Source organism: Mya arenaria, chromosome 2 (assembly GCF_026914265.1).
Source record: "Mya arenaria isolate MELC-2E11 chromosome 2, ASM2691426v1".
In the NCBI taxonomy this organism is placed as follows: Eukaryota; Metazoa; Mollusca; class Bivalvia; order Myida; family Myidae; genus Mya; species Mya arenaria.
In genome coordinates, this window is record NC_069123.1 from 48,111,001 (window position 1) to 48,132,934 (window position 21,934).

Genomic DNA, 21,934 nt, shown 5'->3' on the forward strand with positions numbered 1-21,934 from the left:
TACCTGCTAGTTGCCAGTTGGGGATTCGAATATTTAACTACCTGCTAGTTGCCAGTTGGGGACTCGAATATTTAACTACCTGCTTGTTGCCAGTTGGGCATTCGAATATTCAACTACCTGCTTGTTGCCAGTTGGACATTCGAATATTCAACTACCTGCTTGTTGCCAGTTGGGGATTCGAATATTTAACTACCTGCTAGTTGCCAGTTGGGCATTCGAATATTTAACTACCTGCTAGTTGCCAGTTGGAGATTCGAATATTCAACTACAACTACCTGCTAGTTGCCAGTTGGGCATTCGAATATTTAACAACCTGCTAGTTGCCAGTTGGGGATTCGAAAAATCAGAGTTAGATGTTGATGTTGATATTAAGCTACTCCATTATTTCCAGTCGGTTATTCACGCCAATGCATTGTCTGAAAAAACGTACAATTTTAATATGTGCAAAAAGATTTCATGATCCATTAAATCAAATGTTTCCTGGGTTGAAGACAAATATTTCCAATAAGCTTGCCGCTGTCGACATCTCTAACCCAAGTATCTATCAAACAATTCAATGCGTTAATACAGGATTTTTTTTCCGGAAACACTGAATGTGTATTGTTTTCAATATACGTTTCATATAACGGTAACACTTGTGCGGTTTTTGATTTATCTGTTTATATTCATTCCCTGATGCTATTATTTATGATAGAGGCAGCATTTGGTGTTACTATAACCCCACTTTGTTTTATAACTTTTAAACTGATTACTTCAAAGGGAGTAATTCATTTAAAACAAAATTTGTTTTATCAAGTTTTATATCATTTTTTTCTTTTAAAGCAAAAACGTGATCAAGCCTGAATGGTGTTTTTTCTCAAGTATATTTGAAATGTTTATATAAAGTTTATATAATCCATTGATCATTTTCAGTATACTGTTTATCTCTTTATCATCTATGACCTAATGTGCTAGTTAGCTTATTATTCAAATGGGTTAATTTTGTTGAGATTGATATTCTGCTGCCGACTTTTCAACATTTTTCAACCGGTCGGAAAGAATATTTACAGAATCGACTGTTTCGTTTTGCTTGGGTAGCTCAACATGCACTAACTTTTCTACAGATGTTCCAATACCATCGACCATTTGTTATGAAGACGCTTAACGTCAGTATTACTAGTAATTTCTAACACAATTTCACCCATGAAAACGTTGCACTCAGATGTCTCGACGGCCTCGTGTTCCTGGAAGTCCCTTTAGTCCACTGTGTATAGTCAGTCACCAATGGATCTTCGGTTACATGCTCGAATCGTAACGCGTTTCTGCAACGAGGGAATTTGCACGTCCGAGAAGTCTCCGGAGCATGAGCGGCAACCACTGCTACTCCTGCACCAAGACGGCCCTGAGTTAGATTCGACCTACCGCGCACATAGCAGGACAGTACAAGTCGTATTACTGAAGACAAATGCATAGTGCTTTCCACTGATGCAGAGAAACTCCCATTTCACTTTGTCTTTATATGTATTCTCCTAAAACGTAACATACGTAAACATACATAAGCTTTATAACCTTTTCAACGAGCACATGTGAAACACATTAACGAAATTAACCCGGCTCTGACACAAAACGCGTTTATGGCTATGGAATTAAATAACTGGCAAAAAAATACAAGACCGCCGCTGAGCGAAAGCCAACGTTCGTTTCTTGTTTTAATGTCGAAAATGCGGCACAACTCATTATTTCATTTATTCACGTCAGAGTAAATGGCCAAGCTATATATTAACATGCGTACCAAATTATCTTAGAACGGTTTGAGTGGTGCTAAAGTGTTTGCACACTGAGAACAATGAAGCCAAGTCGCAAGATTTTTCTCCGAAAAAAACACTAAAATCACAGACCCAAAAGCACTTCATCTTATAGTGGTGTCAACTTCGGAGACATATTTTTGTGTTGTGATCAATTATCGAATGAATTTAAAATGTTATTCTAACGAAATTGTCACACTGAAACAGTTTCATACTATTGTTTCTGTCATGGTGCGAGGACATGAAACAAGTCCCACTGAAAGGCTTTGTACCATGTTTGAGACTTTTGTCTATTTTTTTGTCTACACATTAACTTCCATACTGGAACGGTATCAAGCGTAATGGGCGTTAACGTTCTATAACGCTACCGGGTATATTAAAATGTTATACACCATACCGCATGTTATTTATTGAATTTTTATATGAATGCTTTTCTTGATAACAATTACTGTCAACCACAATTATTGTGACTGAAATTTACACTCGCGCGAATAGCTGTGGGTGTCGCGTAAGGGGCCGTGTATGATCTTAATAACTCGGGTTGTTGGTGCCACACAAGTGCTCGTGTATAATCTCACTAAATCTGGCTCTGAGTACCAGAAAATGTGTGTATAATCTCAAGACCCATAGGACTACGTAAACATACATAATAACGATAAAATCACCATTGTTTAGAACTGCAGTAGTTTATTCAGTTAAAAATGAAAAAAAATTGCACAGTACAGAAAATAAAGATTTCTGGAATTTTACAGTTTATAATTTGATGGCCTTGTTGTTGAATGTTTATAAACACAGTGGCACACAGTCAAAAGAGTCGATCTTGAGCTAGAACATACATGTTATCTGTTTCTTTATTTCACAGGTACTCCACTGTCTTCAAACATGAGTCACATGGATAGCACCAACATTCTCCACACAACAGGTCATGAACAGAAAAAAACCCTTTAAACTCTACTACACATTGTTAGAAAGTGCATGAATTTGTCACAAAAAGAAACTAGGGCCGATCTCATCAGCTATTGGTTGGCACCAGCCCCGCAGTCTCAAGGTCATCCTGGACAGTGTAAAGCTGCCACATGGAGCGCTGGACAATGTCGAGGCTTATCAGGCTGTAGTCATACAGGCTGGAGAGGTGCAGTATGAAGTTCTTGACGATGTTCTTGGTGACGACCTCACGACCATGCTCCTCCAGGAACGACTGACACGCCTGACCAATCTGACAGTCTGCGATGTACCTGGATATATAACAAATATGCAAAAAATGGTGAGTGTCAAAGTGAATAATGGCATACTGAAGCTTTTTTTGTTTACTACAATTTATATTAATTATTCATAAAGGCTTGACCATACCTGTGATCAACTTTAGGGAGACACTAAATATCACTTGTTTCAGTTTCAAATGGCAATTTATAAATGCAATCAAGTCATGGCCATGAAACTTCTTGTCTAATTAAGGAAGACAAGATCAACATACTACTACTGCGATTGTTTTTCTATATTTAATGTATTCCTTGTTCAATTTAAGGTAACTTATTGAGCCTTACGCGTATTTCATGCAGTGTGTGTTCCACATCTTCATCAGCTCTTTCTCTCCTTCATTTACATCCGTAAACTCATCTATCAGCTGCAATGAATACACACATTTACACTCATAAATTGTATTAAAGACATGATCTTTAAAGTTATAATGTGCACATGATTATGATCAAAATGTCAACTGAAATGTAAATCAGAAACCTTATAAAATTACATTGTATATAATTTCTAAAAACATATAAATATAGTTTACAAAAGAAAATGATGTTATTCTTTATTATGAAAAGATGATGAAAATATAGTTTACTAAGGACAATGAGAGAACCTTTCCATTAATACATAGTACATGTACAGAGTTATACTCATTTTTGTTGTTGAAATTTTACTACTTTTTTAGCATGCAAATTGCCATCTTGACCAGGGCATTCATCAATTCCAGAAAATTCATTATCGATAAATAACCGCCAAATGACCTTCAATCCTTCATCATGGGTCATATATGGCATAAAAATACATACTGTGTTCTTTGACCTATGTCTGACACAGCCATCATAGTATGTTCATTGACAGACTTCTGACACAACTAACATTGCACATACATTGAAAGACTTCTGACACAGCCAACAAAGTACGTTCATTGACAGACTTCTGACACAACTAACATGGTATGTACACTAACAAACTTCTGACACAACTCATTGTACATACATTGACAGACTACTGAGATAGCCAACATAGCATGTTCATTGACAGACTTCTGACACAGCCAACATAGTATGTTCATTGACAGACTTCTGACACAGCCAACATTGTACATAAACTGACAGACTTCTGACACAGCCAACATTGTACATACATTGACAGACTTCTGACACAGCCAACATAGTACATACTAGTACATTGACATACTTCTGACACAGCCAACATTGTACATACATTGACAGACTTCTGACACAGCCAACATTGTACATACATTGACACACTTCTGACACAGCCAACATACATGTAGTATGTACATTGACAGACTTCTGACACGGCCAACATTGTACATACATTGACAGAATTTTGACACAGCTAACATGGTATGTACATTAACCGACTTCTGACACAGACATCATTGCTATTAACATACATTGACAGACTTCTGACACAGACAACATGTTCATTGACTTAATTCTAACACAACCAACATGATATGTACATTAATAGACTTCTGACACAGCCAATATGGTTGGTACATAGACAGACTTCTGACAAAGCCAATATAGTACATATATAGACAGACTTCTGACACAGCCAACATAGTATGTACATTGACAGACTTCAGACACAGCTAACATTGTACATATATTGACAGTCTTCTAACACAGACAGCATGGTTTGTACATTGATAGAATTCTGACACAGCCAATATAGTACGTACATTGACAGACTTCTGACACAGCCAACATAGTATGTACATTGACAGACTTCAGACACAGCCAACATAGTATGTACATTGACAGACTTCTGACACAGCCAACATAGTATGTACATTGACAGACTTCAGACACAGCCAACATTGTACATATATTGACAGTCTTCTAACACAGACAACATGGTTTGTACATTGATAGAATTCTGACACAGCCAATATAGTACGTACATTGACAGACTTCTGACACAGCCATCCAGGTGTCACTTCATCCTCGCTGTCTTGGTTCACTTCTTGCGGCTTCAATGGCTGGCATGTGATCGTACGGTAATACAACCTACAATTTACAAGCCCTCTTTTATAAAATCATGAATTTGAGCACCTGTTTGTATTGATTTTAAATACATTTTTTGCATACTTAATTTATTTTTTACTGAACCCATCCTTAATTATACTGCCTGACAAGGGTAGGCCTGGAGCCTGTGGGTTTACCTGTTATGTCCCTGGATAATCTGCCTGCAGACCTGGTTCTCCTTCTCTGGTTCAAAGAATTCCTGCAGGGTCTGAGATGGAATTTTTGGTCTGAAAATATCAGTTGGAAATGTACACATGACAACACCAACATTCAGTGTAGATGACCAAAATAAGAACATGTACAAAATACTGGTGAGTGGTTGATGAGATAGCTGAAGTTCAGCGAAAAAAAGGTTATTTAAAAAAGTACCATTCTCCCTTTATTTTATCTTTAAAGGGCAAGTTAACAATTTGCAAAATAACTAAATATTTAAAATATCATTTTGAAATTGATAGCTTTTAACACTTCAGTGTTCAAAAATTAAGACATTCATCAACACAACTTAATTCACAAAATAGAGGCATACAATGTTATTATTTACTTCGTCCAAGCCTTTAATAAAGTACAATGAGGGGATCCATGATTTTAAAGTAGAGCCATAATAATTTTATCCCAGCCTACCTGTAGACAATGACGTGTGTGATGGACGTGCGTTGTACAGGACCAAGTCTGTGAAAGGCAAAGCCTAAATGGGAGTTCAGGTCCTGGGGGTTTCCCGCATACGCCCCGTCATAACAGTCGTTGAGAGATACATCAATCTGATGACCAGTTGGTGTCGGCTGAAAAGTAGCTTAATGTAATCACAAGCAGGTGAACAATTGTTTTTCAGGAATTCAGTCCTGTTTGTTTTAATTTAGCCATTTTTGTCATCTTTAGCCTTTATATACTGGTGCATGTACAGATATTATGAATAATTTAGTGAAAATGTAAGATTCCAGGATATATGGGGATATGTTGTACTTCTGAGAGAGGATCAAACCAGTGACTACTCACATCAAAGGCAAAGTTTATGTTGTACAGCAGTCAGAGGGAGTAAGTGTTGCACCATCGAAAACTTGAGAGGGTCGCAGGGCAAACACCAATCCTTGTCAATTGTTTTTTGGTCCAAAAAAGGAGCAGATCTCGATGCTTACTCAAGTAAAGGTTATTGACTTAACCCCAATGTGTATTATATTTGGTAACATGCTGTTGTGGTGTCATTTGAATATCTTGAACACATTTTGCATAATTTTATTTGTAAAAAAGGGGCATAACTCATTAATGATTAAATTCAGAGTTATTGGCTTTGCTGTAAATGTGCATATTTTTTCTGGCAACCTGCGAACCAATTTTCATCAAATTTTATAAAAATCTCTTGAAAAATTGCCATGGTTAAAGTTTTTGAATGTTAGTGTGAAAAAATGGGCATAACTTTACAATTATTAGTCAGAGAACGAGCCTTGCTACACATGTGCATATTGTCTCCAACAACATGTATACCAATTTTCATTTGATTATCTTAAACAGGGTTTGAGATATGGTCAAGGTCAAGTTTTTGCACAACGCCTAGGATAATACCATCAGCATCACAATAACCAGACATTTACATTTGAATAACGTGAGCTAATTTTTTTTATATTATAAGTGGAACTGACTGTGTAGATGAAGTTGAGCCTGGGATGACACAGCCTGAGGTGTTTAAGCAGACTGTAGAGGTCGCCACTGTTGATCGTGCACCAGGGGCACACAAGGTCCTCACGTGCATCCGTCTGCTGTCGTGTGTTCTCATCGTACAAGAAGTTGTACACAACCTAACAAAAGTAAACATGAAGTTCTTGTCTATAAAAAAGATCCTTCATTATATTCAATTCAGCTTTATTTAGTACTTGCAGTCGTAATGACTGACATTCACAATAATTCAAATCCATTTAATATTTTAAACTATTAAAGCATACTATTTTCAAACATAACAAGTAAGATAATTTGTCTTACTTCACATAGATAACATTGATTGAGAGAAAGCTAACCTAAGGATTATTATACAAGTAATACCTGAATTTTCTTTTGAGGAGTGGATTGGCCTTCTTCCTTTATTTGAAGACTCGAGGAATCTGTGAAGAAAGTGTACACATTTGTTGATAGGGTTCTAGCCAGGATTTAAAAAGAACAGGGTGCTTCAGAAAGGGAAAGGGTGCTTCAGAAAGGGAAAGGGTGCTAAGGGAAAAGAGGACCCAATGAACCGGGCAATGAAAAACTTGAATACGGCAGAATATGTTAGAAATTGTTATTAATTGAAGTAATATGAGGATGCAACTGCCAAAAAGTGTGTATGTATTTAGAATATAATTATAAGATTTAAACAATACGAAAGAAATTTTTGACAGGCATGAGCAATTAATTCTATGAAGGGAGAAGGGTGCCCATGCTGGTCTTATCGAGGGCAGAAGGGTGCTACTAAAATAGGACAGGGTGCAGCACCCTTCCATGACCCTTCAGCTTAAACCCTCATTCAGATAAAATCCAAAATATTGGTTAAGCCCCATCTTACCAGAGCCAGAGGTGGGGTAGTTGTTGTTTCTGGCATATTCACAGGGTGGTATAGTGCTTGGTTTAAGCCCCTCTGCATCGTCTGTCCATGACAGCTTGAACTTCAGTGTTGGGCTGGTGTCAAAAACTTCCAGGACATCAATTGGCTGCAACAGTCAAAATAGTTATGTATTTAAATAGTTCTTGCACTTTGCAAATATTTACAGAAAATCAATTGTCTACAACAAGACAAGTACCGTATAGTACTTTAATAGAAGTTTCACATAGCAAATACTTCCAGGACATCAATAGGCTGCAGCAGTCAACACAGTTATAGTACCTTATGGCCCTTACACATAATGGCAAGACTTTTTGTGACACACATAGATGTCAATTTGACAGTAGGCTGAGCCAGTATCAGGTTCTGTGGATATTTTTCAGGTTTTTATGTAGAAAGTCAAGGTACTCAGTGTTCTCAATAAGAACCGGCTGCCGGCCAAAATGGACGGTTCAAATGGCAATAGGGCCGGTTCAAATTTGGAAAACTAAATGAATTTTCAGTAGAATAAGTAGAAGCTGGTCGTTTACTTTACTATTTGAGACGGTTAAACCGAAACTTATTGATAACCCTGGGTACTATACTCATAAGCTAACCATGCAAACCAGACATGCCCTTTTTCTATTTTATTTCAATATCAGACATACGAAAAGGAGACTGAGAGGTAGATGTAGAAATCTCCTCATTTGAAGTTATAAAGGACACTATATTCATGACTACAGATGAACTTCTTTAAATACCCCACCCTCTTGCCCGCGGCAGTCTCCCAGCGTGTGCCTTGTGTTGAGAACTTGGATCCTTGCTCCTGCAGGATGAGGTCATACATGCCGGCATCAAGGAGGCATCGATGTTGGCGACCATACAGCGAGAGCTCAGCACCATATACCACCACGTTCTCCTCTAGCCTAGATGGGTTCGACCCAGGTACATTTCGACGCTTCTTACTCGCAGGCTCATCTACATGACAGACAAACAGACAATTTATTGACTTGCACCTAGTATATCGTCACAACACATACATTTTATAATATAATGTGCCAATGTGTATGAGCAATGATAATAACCAACAATAATAAATACACATTTCTACAGATATGTAGAAAAAATCAATAAACAATCAATTATAAGGTACAGATAGGTGTCTCCACTGCCTTCTCCATTCAAGGGACCTGCATTGTCCCCACTGCCTCCTCTATTCGAGAGACTCACCTGCATTGTCCCCACTGCCTCCTCCATTCGAGAGACTCACCTGCATTGTCCCCACTGCCTCCTCCATTCGAGAGACTCACCTGCATTGTCGCAACTGCCTCCACCATTCAAGAGACGCACCTGCATTGTCCCCACTGCCTCCTCCATTCAAGAGACTCACCTGCATTGAGACTCACCTGCATTGTCCCCACTACCTCCTCCATTTAAGGGACTCACCAGCATTGTCCCCACTGCATCCTCCATTCGAGAGACTCACCTGCATTGTCCCCACTGCCTCCTCTATTCAAGAGACTCACCTGCATTGTCCCCACAGCTTCCTCCATTCAAGAGACTCACCTGCATTGTCCCCACTGCCTCCTCCATTCAAGAGACTCACCTGCATTGTCCCCACTGCCTCCTCCATTCAAGAGACTCACCTGCATTGTCCCCACTGCCTCCTCCATTCAAATGACTCACCTGCATTGTCCCCACTATCCCCTCCATTCAAGAGACTCACCTGCATTGTCCCCACTGCCCCCTCCATTCAAGAGACTCACCTGCATTGTCCCCACTACCCCCTCCATTCAAGAGACTCACCTGCATTATCCCCACTACCCCCTCCATTCAAGAGACTCACCTGCATTGTCCCCACTACCTCCTCCATTCAAGAGACTCACCTGCATTGTCCCCACTACCCCCTCCATTCAAGAGACTCACCTGTATTGTCCCCACTACCTCCTCCATTCAAGAGACTCACCTGCATTATCCCCACTGCCCCCTCCATTCAAGAGACTCACCTGTATTGTCCCCACTACCCCCTCCATTCAAGAGACTCACCTGCATTGTCCCCACTACCTCCTCCATTCAAGAGACTCACCTGCATTATCCCCACTGCCCCCTCCATTCAAGAGACTCACCTGTATTGTCCCCACTACCCCCTCCATTCAAGAGACTCACCTGCATTGTCGCAACTGCCTCCACCATTCAAGAGACTCACCTGCATTGTCCCCACTGCCCCCTCCATTCAAGAGACTCACCTGCATTGTCCCCACTACCCCCTCCATTCGAGAGACTCACCTTGTCCCAACTACCTGCTCCATTTGAGAGACTACTACATTGTCCCCACTGCCTCCTCCATTGGAGAGACTTACCTGCATTGTCCCCACTGCCTCCTCCATTTAAAAGACTCATCTCAGTCACCTGTATTGTCCCAACTGTTTCCTCCATTCGAGAGACTCACCTCAGTCACCTGAATTGTCCCCACTACCTTCTCATTTTAGAAACTCACCTGCATTGTCTCCATTGCCTCCTCCATTCGAGACACTAAGGCTGAGATGACAGGTGACACTGAGATGAAGACTGATGCTGTGTTGGCCGTCATGGGGCTGGAATGTCAGCCCATCCTTGGAGATGATTTTGGCTAGGCATGGCTCAGTGCTTTCCTCACACTGAGTACCATCCAGGCTAGACTTGGTCCAGTTGGGGTTGACTGGTACATTAACCTTTCCCAAACTTGTCGGCTTAACATTCAATACTTCATCACCATGCTGAAAAAATTAAATGATCTTGCCACTACCTTTATGAAGTTTGATAAATTGCAAAATAAATTATTATATCATAAATTATTCAAATAAGTTGTAAAGACTTGCACATGATCACAATTTACCATTTATAGATCTAAGAACGATTTCTGAGTGACGTCAGCACAAAATTATTAGTTAGGAACCAATAATAATCAGATGCCAGTGTTGAGCTTATTTTGTTTCTATTTTTTTTTATGAAATTATTTGCCAAATTGTAGTATGTGAATGATGCTTGGCCTGGTATACTGAATTAAAAGGGAACTAGATGTTCACTGAAAACTGATACTTCAACTCATGCATTTAGTGACATATAAATTTCTACTGTCTACTATATAAGAAAATAAAATATGGACAATCAGAAAACCTTTTTTCAGCTTACAGTCACACTGACCTTGACCTTTGACCCACTGACCTCAAAATCAATAGGGTTCATCTGCTGGTCATGACCAATAAGCCTACCTAGTATGAGGTCCCTGGGTCAAAGCGTTCTCAAGTTATTGATCGGAAACCGTTTTTCATGTTAAGGTCACACTGACCTTGACCTTTGACCTCAAAATCAATAGGGTTCATCTGCTGGTCATGACCAATACACCTACCAAGTATGAGGTTCCTGGGTCAAAGCGTTCTCAAGTTATTGATCGGAAACCGTTTTTCATGTAAAGGTCACACTGACCTTGACCTTTGACCCACTGACCTCAAAATCAATAGGGTTCATCTGCTGGTCATGACCAATAAGCCTACCTAGTATGAGGTCCCTGGGTCAAAGCGTTCTCAAGTTATTGATCGGAAACCGTTTTTCATGTTAAGGTCACACTGACCTTGACCTTTGACCCACTGACCTCAAAATCAATAGGGTTCATCTGCTGGTCATGACCAATACACCTACCAAGTATGAGGTTCCTGGGTCAAAGCGTTCTCAAGTTATTGATCGGAAACCGTTTTTCATGTAAAGGTCACACTGACCTTGACCTTTGACCCACTGACCTCAAAATCAATAGGGTTCATCTGCTGGTGATGACCAATACACATACCAAGTATGAGGTCCCTCGGTCAAAGCGTTCTCAAGTTATTGATCGGAAACCATTTGGTATTCCGACCGACCGACCGACCGACAGACAGACCGACCGACCGACCGACCGACCGACATGTGCAAAACAATATACCCCACTTTTTTCAAAAGGGGGCATAATAAAAACATGAAAAAGGCAGTATGAAGCGAAATTGAAAACATGATTTGTACAGTAGAGAATAAATAAAAGACTCCTGTGTCTTATTCTGTGTAATACATGTAAGTTTCAATAAAATAATTCTATATATAACAACATATTTGTCTTTTAGAGCATTTACAGTTTACAAATTACACACACTATTTTGGGCAGGTCAATATTTATTTGGGTAGGCAAATTTTCAAAAATAGGTTTCTAGAATATATGATTAATTTCAAAAGTCAATTTTGAAGACTGAAGTAGCTGATATATTGCAAACATTATTTTAATATAGAATTGCCTAATTTTGTCTGGTTATTGTAAAAAAACATAAATCCCAACCTTCCTCATTGTAATCAAACATAACTAATGCTTGTTGTTAATAACTTAAATAACATAAGTAAGAAATGCAAAAATAATTCATTAACAATAATGTGTCTTAAGCCAACCTTGCGTGTGTGCTGTATGCGAGTAAGAATGGCCTCCACCTCGACTTCTGTGACACCCTGGGGCAGATGGTCATCATAAAACCCCTCTAGGTCCAGTCGCAGGTGACGACTCCCAACACTAAAACAAAGACAAGGGAAAATAATCAACAGATCTAGGCAATTGTCCGGTTAGCGCACTTGCTTCTTACCAAGGCGACCCCGGTTCGATTCCTGGCCTGGGCGCATGTGAGTTTGGGTTGTGGTCATCAAGCCGTACAAGTGGGTTTCCTCCGGGTTATCCGAATTCCCCTATAACACTGTGTAACATCGTGCCAATGACAGTGATAAATATTATGTTGTAATAACTTATTTCACAATCGTAAAATAAATGAGTTTAAGCTTTATACTAGGCAATTTCAAATAACATACACAATGTACAACTGATGCTTCTATACTATGTGAACAATACATTAAAGTTATATGCAAAGTTTGCTTCTTATGATTGGTGATCTTAAGTTTTAAAATTGCATGAAATATCAGAAGTATCCTCATAAGAAACTGATAACATGCGCAGAAAAATATTATCTGATAGAAATCATTCTCACCACTGTTTGCTATTCTCTTCTTGGACTGGTTTCTTCTTCTCTAGTAGGCTGTCAACTTTAAAACTCTTCCTTAAATATCAATAATGGCATATTATTATTATCAAAAACTTTTTCATTTGCATTTTATAAATATTTAGATTTAAAAATCAAAATTGATAGTTAGTTGATAGATATTTATAATTCAAATAAAACATTAAATGCATGTTTAAATGCATGTCTAATTTTCATTTAATTTTATACATATTCTTTTACATGACTGAGATGGAATTATTCAAAAGATCAGCCATACCCAGATGATCAGACATACATTATCAGACATAAAAAGATGATCAGACATACTTAAATATCCAGATGATCATTCTTACCAAAAGAATCAGCGATACATCTTTATATGATCAGATACATTCAGATAATCAGACATATCCACATGATAAGACATTCATAGATGATCAGACATACCTTGTTGATCAGACATACCCAAATAATAGCTTGATAATCGAGCATACCTAAGTGGATTGGGTTTCCTTCTGTGCTTCATATACCACAAATTCCGCTGGAGAAACAATGGCTGCAAACAAATATTTTAAATGTTACTGTTACATAAGTGTGATTTTAACAACTTACTCAAAATACATTGTACATGTGTATTAAATATTAATATATAATGCAGCCAATTCTTACATTTAACTAACATTAATTACTAATTTTTTTCACAGTTTTAGGCATGTATATACAAATTACAATTGAATACATCCAGTGTTGTGCAGCTATTTGTTTTGCGCATTTTGTTTTTTCTAACAATATTCAAGTAGTCACATAAACATAAATGAATGGTAAAAACGCTAAAACACCTTACTGAAACAAGATGTCTTGTCCGTAGGTATCTGTAGATCTGTGTTGGTTCTGCAATTGAAATAAAGTGTTAAACAACTTGTTTGAAAACTTGCGCAAGTGTAATGGAATGTTTTGGTGCAAACAGGCAAGACCTCTTACTTATGACTATTAAATTGCCCAATTTTGGTCATATTAAAAGAAGCATTTATGTATCAAATCCTTAATTTTGATAACATATAACTGTTGATATATTTTTTCCAGATAGAATTACAAGGAGTTCAAAAATAGATTTGAAAATCAGTTGGTGTTGAGAACTTGGACTTTCTTAGAGCTCTTATAGTCACTTTTGACATTTCTTATGTATCCCCGTATTAAATGCTTCAACTCTCTACCGTTTAACACAGGGCAAAAGAATATATAGTAATAATTAATATTATGCATCAATGTTGAATAATAATGACAATTTTTTTCAATATATACCCGACAGTGATCTAAACTGGATTGAATTTGTCATTAGAGTCATTATTTTTACATAAATATATTCTGGGTCACAAATACAGTTTTATAAATGTGCACCTGTCAGATTTGTCCCAGATTTACAGATATCTGGATACTTGATAAACAATCGACACATGTAAGTGTTTTATGATACCTGAACATGTTTTTTTGGCATAATGACATGTATAAATATGTGTTTAATAGTAGGCAATAATATTTTAATAGATTTGAATTTGTAACAGAGATAATTTTAAAACTGTGTCCGTGAGGATTCACTGCATAAGGACAATTTGTTGCTTTTTGCTGGGATGGTGGATGTTACGAGTCTGCCATAGTAAAAAAATCGTCAAAAGACTCATTGACGGCGGACTAGGGGATTTTGACACATAAAAGGGTTTATAAAACTTTTAGAAAAGGCATAATTCATTTAAAAACTTTTTTTTAGATCAATTCTGAAAAACAGTTAAAAGCTGATATGAATCCCTCTTGAGTCTGGTTCCTTGTTTACAGTCTGCTGAAACCAGTGCTTGTTTTCTTCTAGAGACCATGATAAAGTACCCCTGCTGGAGATGGAACCTACAAACTGTTAGTGAGAGGGGGGCACCTAGAATACCATTAAACAAATCCATCTTTACCATTTTCACCAGACCGTTCTAACCTCTGTTTTAGAGGATCCTTATTCCTATTTAACGTCAGCTTCTAAGGTCAGGGAATATCAAATATATATAAAATACTAGATTAGTGCCGTGGATGGAGGAAGTTTATCTGGCAAGGCGGAGGAATTTATCGGGTGAGCCGAAGGCGAACCCGATAAAATCGAAGCCGAGCCAGATAAACTTTCTCCTTCACGGCACTAACCTAGTATTCTATTTATCCTGTTACTTTGTTAATTAAACACTATAAAAACCTTAAAATTATTAAGTATCTTTAAAAATAAGGGAGCCAACTGTTTTTTCCCCTGTTGACGTCATCACACCCGGTATCCATGTTTAAATCGCCCCCAAAATAGTTCTCAAAACTGTTCAACTTTTTTCAATACGTTTATATTCAAAGTCATTGCATTTTAATACGTAAATATCAATTCAAAACATAAAAAGCTTTTAAACGTGCATAAGCATGGATCAGTCTCTAAACATGATCTGATGATGTAACAATTATTCCGCAAGTCACAGAGTACAGTACACAGGTCAAGATTCAAGATCAAGAGTGTTTACAAATAATCGACAAATATTAAATGGATTTAATTCATGTTAATAGTGTTGGATGTTCAGAACTGCACCGGCGAAGAGATCATACATTTCTGTTGTAAGTGAGATTTTGTCATTCACCACAGAAATGGAATAAACTATCGACGAGTATCGTTGAATGCTGTTTCACAGTTTCCAGCATTAGTGGGTGGGGTAAGATTTTCACATCACATGTAGATTTTCAGGTCGATTGTTTTGCCAGTGTCATTATCTTGCATAATGATGGGACTTTATGGGCGAGTGATTGTTGAGGTCGGCTGTTGGTGGTCCATTGATAAGATACTGAAACAGTATTTGTGCTGTTCCTCTGACATTGCAGGATATAGAAAAGAAGTTCGTTTTCGCGGTCACATGACCACCTGACTGTAGATAAACATCACGTGGTCTACTATCCTAATAAACTAAAATTTACACGGCATCTTGTTATTGGATCGATATGTATGCAAGTGACAGGATAAAATAAATAAAGAGCCAAGTTAAAGCTGCACTCTCACAGATTGAACGTTTTGTCAACTTTTTTTTATTTTTTGTCTTGAAACAAGCTAATTTTTGCGGAAATCCATCAAAACCAGTTATGTAAGATTGCTGACAAAAAATCAGATCGCAGATTTTTATGTATAAGTTCAAACAAGAGCTGTCACAGAGACAGCGCGCTCGACTATTCTGCCGCTTTTCAATGTAAGAATTGAAAAGTTTTGGCCAAACTGAAACATGCATGGATCACTGTTTGATTAGAGTTCAATGCAATTCATGATGTGCTGAGATAGTAACATAAATGTGGTTACATGGAAAATTTCAACCAGATTTTTTAAATCTAATAATAAAGGGCAATTATTTGCAAAATACAGTTATATATCTTGGTTATTCAATTACGTTGAGTGGTTGAATACCATTCTATAAAGTCTCAATTCAATACATCGAGTAGTTACTTAGAAATTAACCTATGTGTGCTTACACGCAAAACCTTGACCAGAGTTTCTATGTCGAATAATAAAGGGCAATTATTTGCATTCAATGAAACTAGAGTTATCTTACATGGTTAATTAAGTAGGTTGGATGGTCAAGTACCATTGTATCGAGTCTCAATGTAATACATCAAGTAGTTGCTTTGATATTAAAATAATGTGTGCTTGCACACAAAACCTTAACCAGAATTTCTAAGTCGAATAATAAAGGGCAATTATTTGCATTAAATGCAAAGTAGATTATCTAACTTGGTTAATTAATTGGGTTGGATGGTTGAGTACCATTGTATCAAGTCTCAATGCAATACCACAAGTAGTTGCAGAGATATTAACCTATGTGTGCTTGCACGCAAAACCTTAACCAGAATTTCTAAGTCAAATAATAAAGGCCTCTTATTTGAATTAAATGCAAACTAGAGTTATCTAACTTGGTTAATTAAGTAGGATTGATGGTTGAGTACCAATGCATCAAGTCTCAATGCAATAACTCAAGTAGTTGCCGAGATATTAACCTATGTGTGCTTGCACGCAAAACCTTAACCAGAATTTCTAAGTCAAATAATAAAGGCCTATTATTGGCATTAAATGCAAACTAGAGCTATCTAACTTGGTTAATTGCAGACAACGCGAAAACTTTTTCTTCTTCACAGGACATTGCGACAGGTAAACACCTTAAGTTTACCTGTCGCAACAAATTTTTACCTGTCGCAATGTTACAAACAGTATTCGGTTACATCAGCCTAAACCTTGATTTTAAGCCTCTTTTTTAAATAAGTTTTGTAAATCCCCATTATAACAGGTTTAGATCTTTTTAGTTAGATTTGTCTTACAGTTCTATAATAAATTACAAAAAAAGCTAAATTTCATGTAAAAAAAATCAATATTCGGATCTTATGTCATAATTTTTTTCTTCCCTTTCCTCCCCAAAAAAACTCATATCTGGTTCGTCTACCCATGGAACAGCTAGATCTTACTCTTTTAATTCATCTTTAAATTAAAGATACAGCACGGTTATAAAATGTAACGAATTGTACTACAAGTCAAACTCAGGAACAACATTTATGCAAAAACGAAAGTAGATTTCTTGTTATTGGCAAAGTTAAACAGAGCAGAAAGAAAGTCAGCTCATATCTAAATTAAAATGATTGCCGGGAACCACTTCGCCGAAAATAAATACATACGGAATTTTGTAATTTCCGAACATTTCCGTAAAATAAAAGTATTAGAGTATGAGCTGAAATCGGAACCTTACGCGTTTTATCGGCTTTTACGGAAACATGTCGAAACGGGGTTTACAAATAGTGATACACGGATTAACACCCTGAATAATCATGATATAATAGTTAAAAATAACTCTGAACATTTATTTAGAAACTGAAAGTAAATTTTCCGAAAATTATACGGTGCTGACTGTAATTTTTCACCGGACATTGTGACTGACCAAAACAAAAGTTTCGTCGGTCAGAATGGAAATATACCGGACATGTCCGACTGTCCGACGGACATTTGCATTGTCTGTAATTGAGTAGGTTGGATGGTTGAGTACCATTGTATCAAGTCTCAATGCAATACCTCAAGTAGTTGCTGAGATATTAACCTATGTGTGCTTGCACGCAAAACCTTAACCAGAATTTCTAAGTCAAATAATAAAGGCCTATTATTGGCATTAAATGCAAAGTAGAGTTATCAAACTTGATTAATTAAGTAGGTTGGATGATTGAGTACCATTGTATAAAGTCTCAATGCAATTCCTCAAGTAGTTGCTGAGATATTAACCTATGTGTGCTTGCACGCAAAACCTTAACCAGAATTTCTAAGTCAAATAATAAAGGCCTATTATTGGCATTAAATACAAAGTAGAGTTATCAAACTTGGTTAATTAAGAAGGTTGGATGGTTGAGTACCATTGTATAAAGTCTCAATGCAATACCTCAAGTAGTTGCTGAGATATTAACCTATGTGTGCTTGCACGCAAAACCTTAACCAAGGGGTGACGCGGACGCCGACGCTTAGGTGAGTAGTATAGCTCTCCATATTCTTCGAATAGTCAAGCTAAAAATTATGTTTTATGCCATAAAACATTATCGAACGTAAATATGTAAATCTACGATCTGATTTTTTTATCAGCAATCTCATACCATTGGATTGCAGATATTTACCCAAAAAATTTGCTCTTTCTAAGACAAAAAATAAAAAAGTTGTTAAAATGGTCACTCTGTGAGAGTGCAGCTTTAAGGGAAAAGAAAACAAAAACTGGTCTACATAACGACTTCAATTTTAAATTTCAACTTGAGCTGTAGTATTGAAAGCTAAGTAGCAACGCACTCAGGACAATCAGCATATAAAGAATAGTTTCCATTGTTTACGACAGTAAATATCATACAATTGAACATCGCGAAATTATATGATAATTCTTCGAGCAGTCTTCCACATATTAGTAATGAAAGAATGGGGAATCAAAGTCGAACTTGTAAAAGTCTGGAGCCATTTTTCAATATCAGCTTCGTTTCTTTCTGCCTTGATCACTTTTTCTTTTTTCTTCGGTTTCATTTTCCGCTTTTTGACTTTGTCCTACTTTCTTCACTGTTAAACCGGTTTCGCAATGAAACGTAAAGTCAGTATTATTTTGTTTTACATCTTGATGAGGGTTCTGGAGAAAGGCTTTTAAAAACGTGATAGCATTTGCTGAATGACCCTCGTTGATCAACGGTGGAATAATTACTATATGTCGGTTATTTATCGGCTAATTCATAAAAATAGTCGAAACATATGGTTTATAGTCATTTCGTACCCTCCAATTTTTGCACCGTTACGAAATGACCAACATTCGGAAGGTAATAAATGGTCTGGGTACAAAATGAATAGTTCCCAAACGTATGCCACAAGCTTGAAATTTGATGTTATTGCTAAGTCTAGGGCCATATCTCTATGATCTCTGCTGATACTAGATATAAGTAACAGTTACATTTTTTTCATAAATTGCATACAAATAAATATGTACATGCAACGTCTAACTTGGCCTACATGTACGCATAATAATGCAAATCGTGTACTTGAATTCATGCGGAGGGATACCTTATAAGTTATGCTTTCATTTTAACCTATTCACTTATATTTATTATATGTAACTTATGTAATTGTAATAAATGTGAATTCAAATAAAGTTGTTGATGTTTTTTGCTGCAACAGAATATATATTTTCGGAACACCAACTCATAGGCAGACGAACAGAGTGAAAGGACTCCAAAACTTTTTTAGCCTTTGTTTAAGATGTTGACATATTAGTATAATAAGTTTGGTAGGCATAAAGCGTGAAAAGCCAGTATTTCACGTTTATACAAGTTCGCGAATCATTCGTTTTTATATAGCAATACTGTGGTCGATTGTTAATTCGCGCTCGTTTATTCTATCCCCGATTCCGTGATTGTCTCAAACCAAGGTCACGTTGGAAATACACACGTACGAAAGTACCAGTGATGTATACTGTATAGAATCGGGATGCAGTCTGCAATTCCCAGGTCGGTTGATTTATATGCAATAATCAAAGTGCTGAAAGCACTGATGAACTAGGGCTTCATTCAGGGGAATGTTGACAACCATGTTCTAAGCATTGAAAAGATCGGCTCACATCACAAGGGGTCACTGTTTAATGGGCTAGCTTAAACTTTAGACTAAAACTGCTTGCAAGCTGCAAAGGAAATTTGAAAAATCTAGTTAAGTGTGTGTAGAGTGAGGAAGGGGGTGGGGGTTAAAGCGTTAAATCAGATAAAGTCATAGTTCTTTTGAATTTCTCAAAGTCGTTAAATAAGACTTGTACAAATTAATTTACGTGGTTGGCACACATACTTCTTTAATTTGATCAAATCCTTTTTTATCAAAGGACTGTTATTTGCAGTTTCAGAGAAGATTTTCAATGATGTAATTATATACTATATAGAACACCTGTCACCTCTTTTTTAGGGGAGCTTTAAACCACAGGGCCATACTTTGAACAACTTTTATAAAAGACATCTACATTGTACACCTATGTCAGACTGCATACACAATGCTATTAGGAAATAGTTTTTATCTAAAAAGTGAAGAATTATTATTTCCCTCTTAATTTGTGCTTGGTATTCAATTCATATAACATGTTAAATTACCATGATAACTTAGTGCTGTTGATAAATATTAGGCACTGCCTTCTGTTTAATGCTATTCATATTACTGCTGCAGACTTTTGTACATAGCAAAGCAAGTTGAGTAGACTAAGATGAGATGAATATCGTTTTTAAAGTATGAAATATTGAAATGTCTTTTAAATACTTTGACCATTAAATTTCATAACATGGTGTCAGCAATTCATCACACTGCTAGTGAGAATGGATTACCAAACATAATTTTATTCTTTATTTTATACCCATCATCAATCCACATGCAATACATATCACAACATACTTTAACCCATATTCCGCTCTGGACAGTGCAATACGGCCATATACCACTCTTGTGACGTCCCGTCATAACAAGTATGTTGCGCAATATTAAATTGACGTCATTAAACCAATGAGTGCATCCTTAAAATAAAAATTATTATGCAAAGATGTGGCTTCTAAGTGATTTAATCAGTAATGTATATAATAAAAGAGTTATTAGTGCTGCGTTTTGATCCGGATATGGCGTAGTGTCATATCTGATTCTGGTAGTGTTTTTTTTAGATTTTGATTTTACTCGGCTTGTGCCTTGTGAAATCAGAATCTGCAAAAATCTACTTGAGTCGAATACAACCTCCTGGATCAAAACGCAGTACTTATAACCCTATTATGTACAAAACCTGTTACCCCGTGGACAGAGCATCTTTAACCCACAGGGTCATTGTAACTTTGAACAATCATTGTAAAAGACAACTACATACATGTACAAGATGCTTAAGGAAGTAGTTTGGAAAAAATAAGAATTATTTTCTCCGTCTTAATTTGAATGCATTAGATAACTCACTAAATGCAGCAGTTGGCCATTCTTGTATTGTCCTCTGTTACTGTCCTGATAGCTCCCTATCTCAATAGATGCAAAAGGTTAATTGTAGGTTCATGATTCTCCTGGTCCAATATGTCATACAGAAAGAATGTAGAATCAAGAAGCTTTCTTTTCAGGCACTCCAAATTGAATATTACTGTAACATTTGGAGTGCCAAGAATTTGTTAGATTCCTAAGCAACAGGTATCAGGTGTTGCAGTACATTTGGCAAATACTTTTCACCCGTCCTTGTAAATCTAAAAAAGCTTTCATTTCGCAAAAGTAGTCCATATAACTTTATTAAGGTTGCTAAATCAGAGTTTGAATAATTCTGAAAACTAGATGTGCCTTTAATTGCAGCAATTTGAACTCCAAATCATAATGTCAATTAAGCTGGTAAAAACCAATTAAACCCTAGCTTTTTCGAAGACTCCTTGGTTCGTTTACGTGCTCGGCGGCACCGATACACGGGGTACAACTTTCCTGGGTTAAACGAGTACTGAATACACCACTTTTCCACGCGCAACCCTTTAAATGCCGAGCGCCAGGCAAGGGAGCTAATTTTACCAACTTTAAATTGCTTTTGGTATGACGCGGCCACGGATTGAACCCACGACCCACGGAAGCTTAACCACTAAGCCACGGAGACGGGTTGTTCATCGTTTCGCTGCCAGTTGCAAATCATGATTGTTAATCGATTATGAAAATCGGTAAAATCTATTGAATCAAGTTCA

The 21,934-nt window shown here is 37.0% G+C and overlaps 1 protein-coding gene across 1 annotated transcript; it reads right to left on the reverse strand.

Moving 5' to 3' along the window:
• Positions 1-2,451: 2,451 nt before the first annotated feature.
• LOC128223712 (polycomb protein suz12-like) lies at positions 2,452-18,795 on the reverse strand. The gene is made up of 15 exons (XM_052933045.1): positions 18,674-18,795; positions 13,518-13,564; positions 13,168-13,229; positions 12,662-12,730; positions 12,078-12,195; positions 10,129-10,387; positions 8,398-8,609; positions 7,617-7,761; positions 7,121-7,179; positions 6,724-6,879; positions 5,711-5,868; positions 5,227-5,316; positions 4,966-5,071; positions 3,329-3,408; positions 2,452-3,019 (listed from the first exon to the last, which is right to left on the reverse strand). Exons 1-15 carry the CDS (start codon positions 18,753-18,755, stop codon positions 2,797-2,799), a joined length of 1,866 nt encoding a protein of 621 aa, XP_052789005.1. The 5' UTR covers positions 18,756-18,795; the 3' UTR covers positions 2,452-2,796.
• Between the last annotated feature and the right edge of the window lie 3,139 nt (positions 18,796-21,934).

Bases quoted from the DNA above. Each gene is read 5' to 3' on its own strand.
- LOC128223712 (XM_052933045.1), bottom strand. From the start codon at position 18,755: ATGAAACCGAAGAAAAAAGAAAAAGTGATCAAGGCAGAAAGAAACGAA. The intron at 12,731-13,167 runs GTATGCTCGATT...TTGATATTTAAG, and splicing joins AGGAAACCCAATCCACTTAG to GAAGAGTTTTAAAGTTGACA. The intron at 5,072-5,226 runs GTAAACCCACAG...TGTAAATTGTAG, and splicing joins ATTATCCAGGGACATAACAG to GTTGTATTACCGTACGATCA.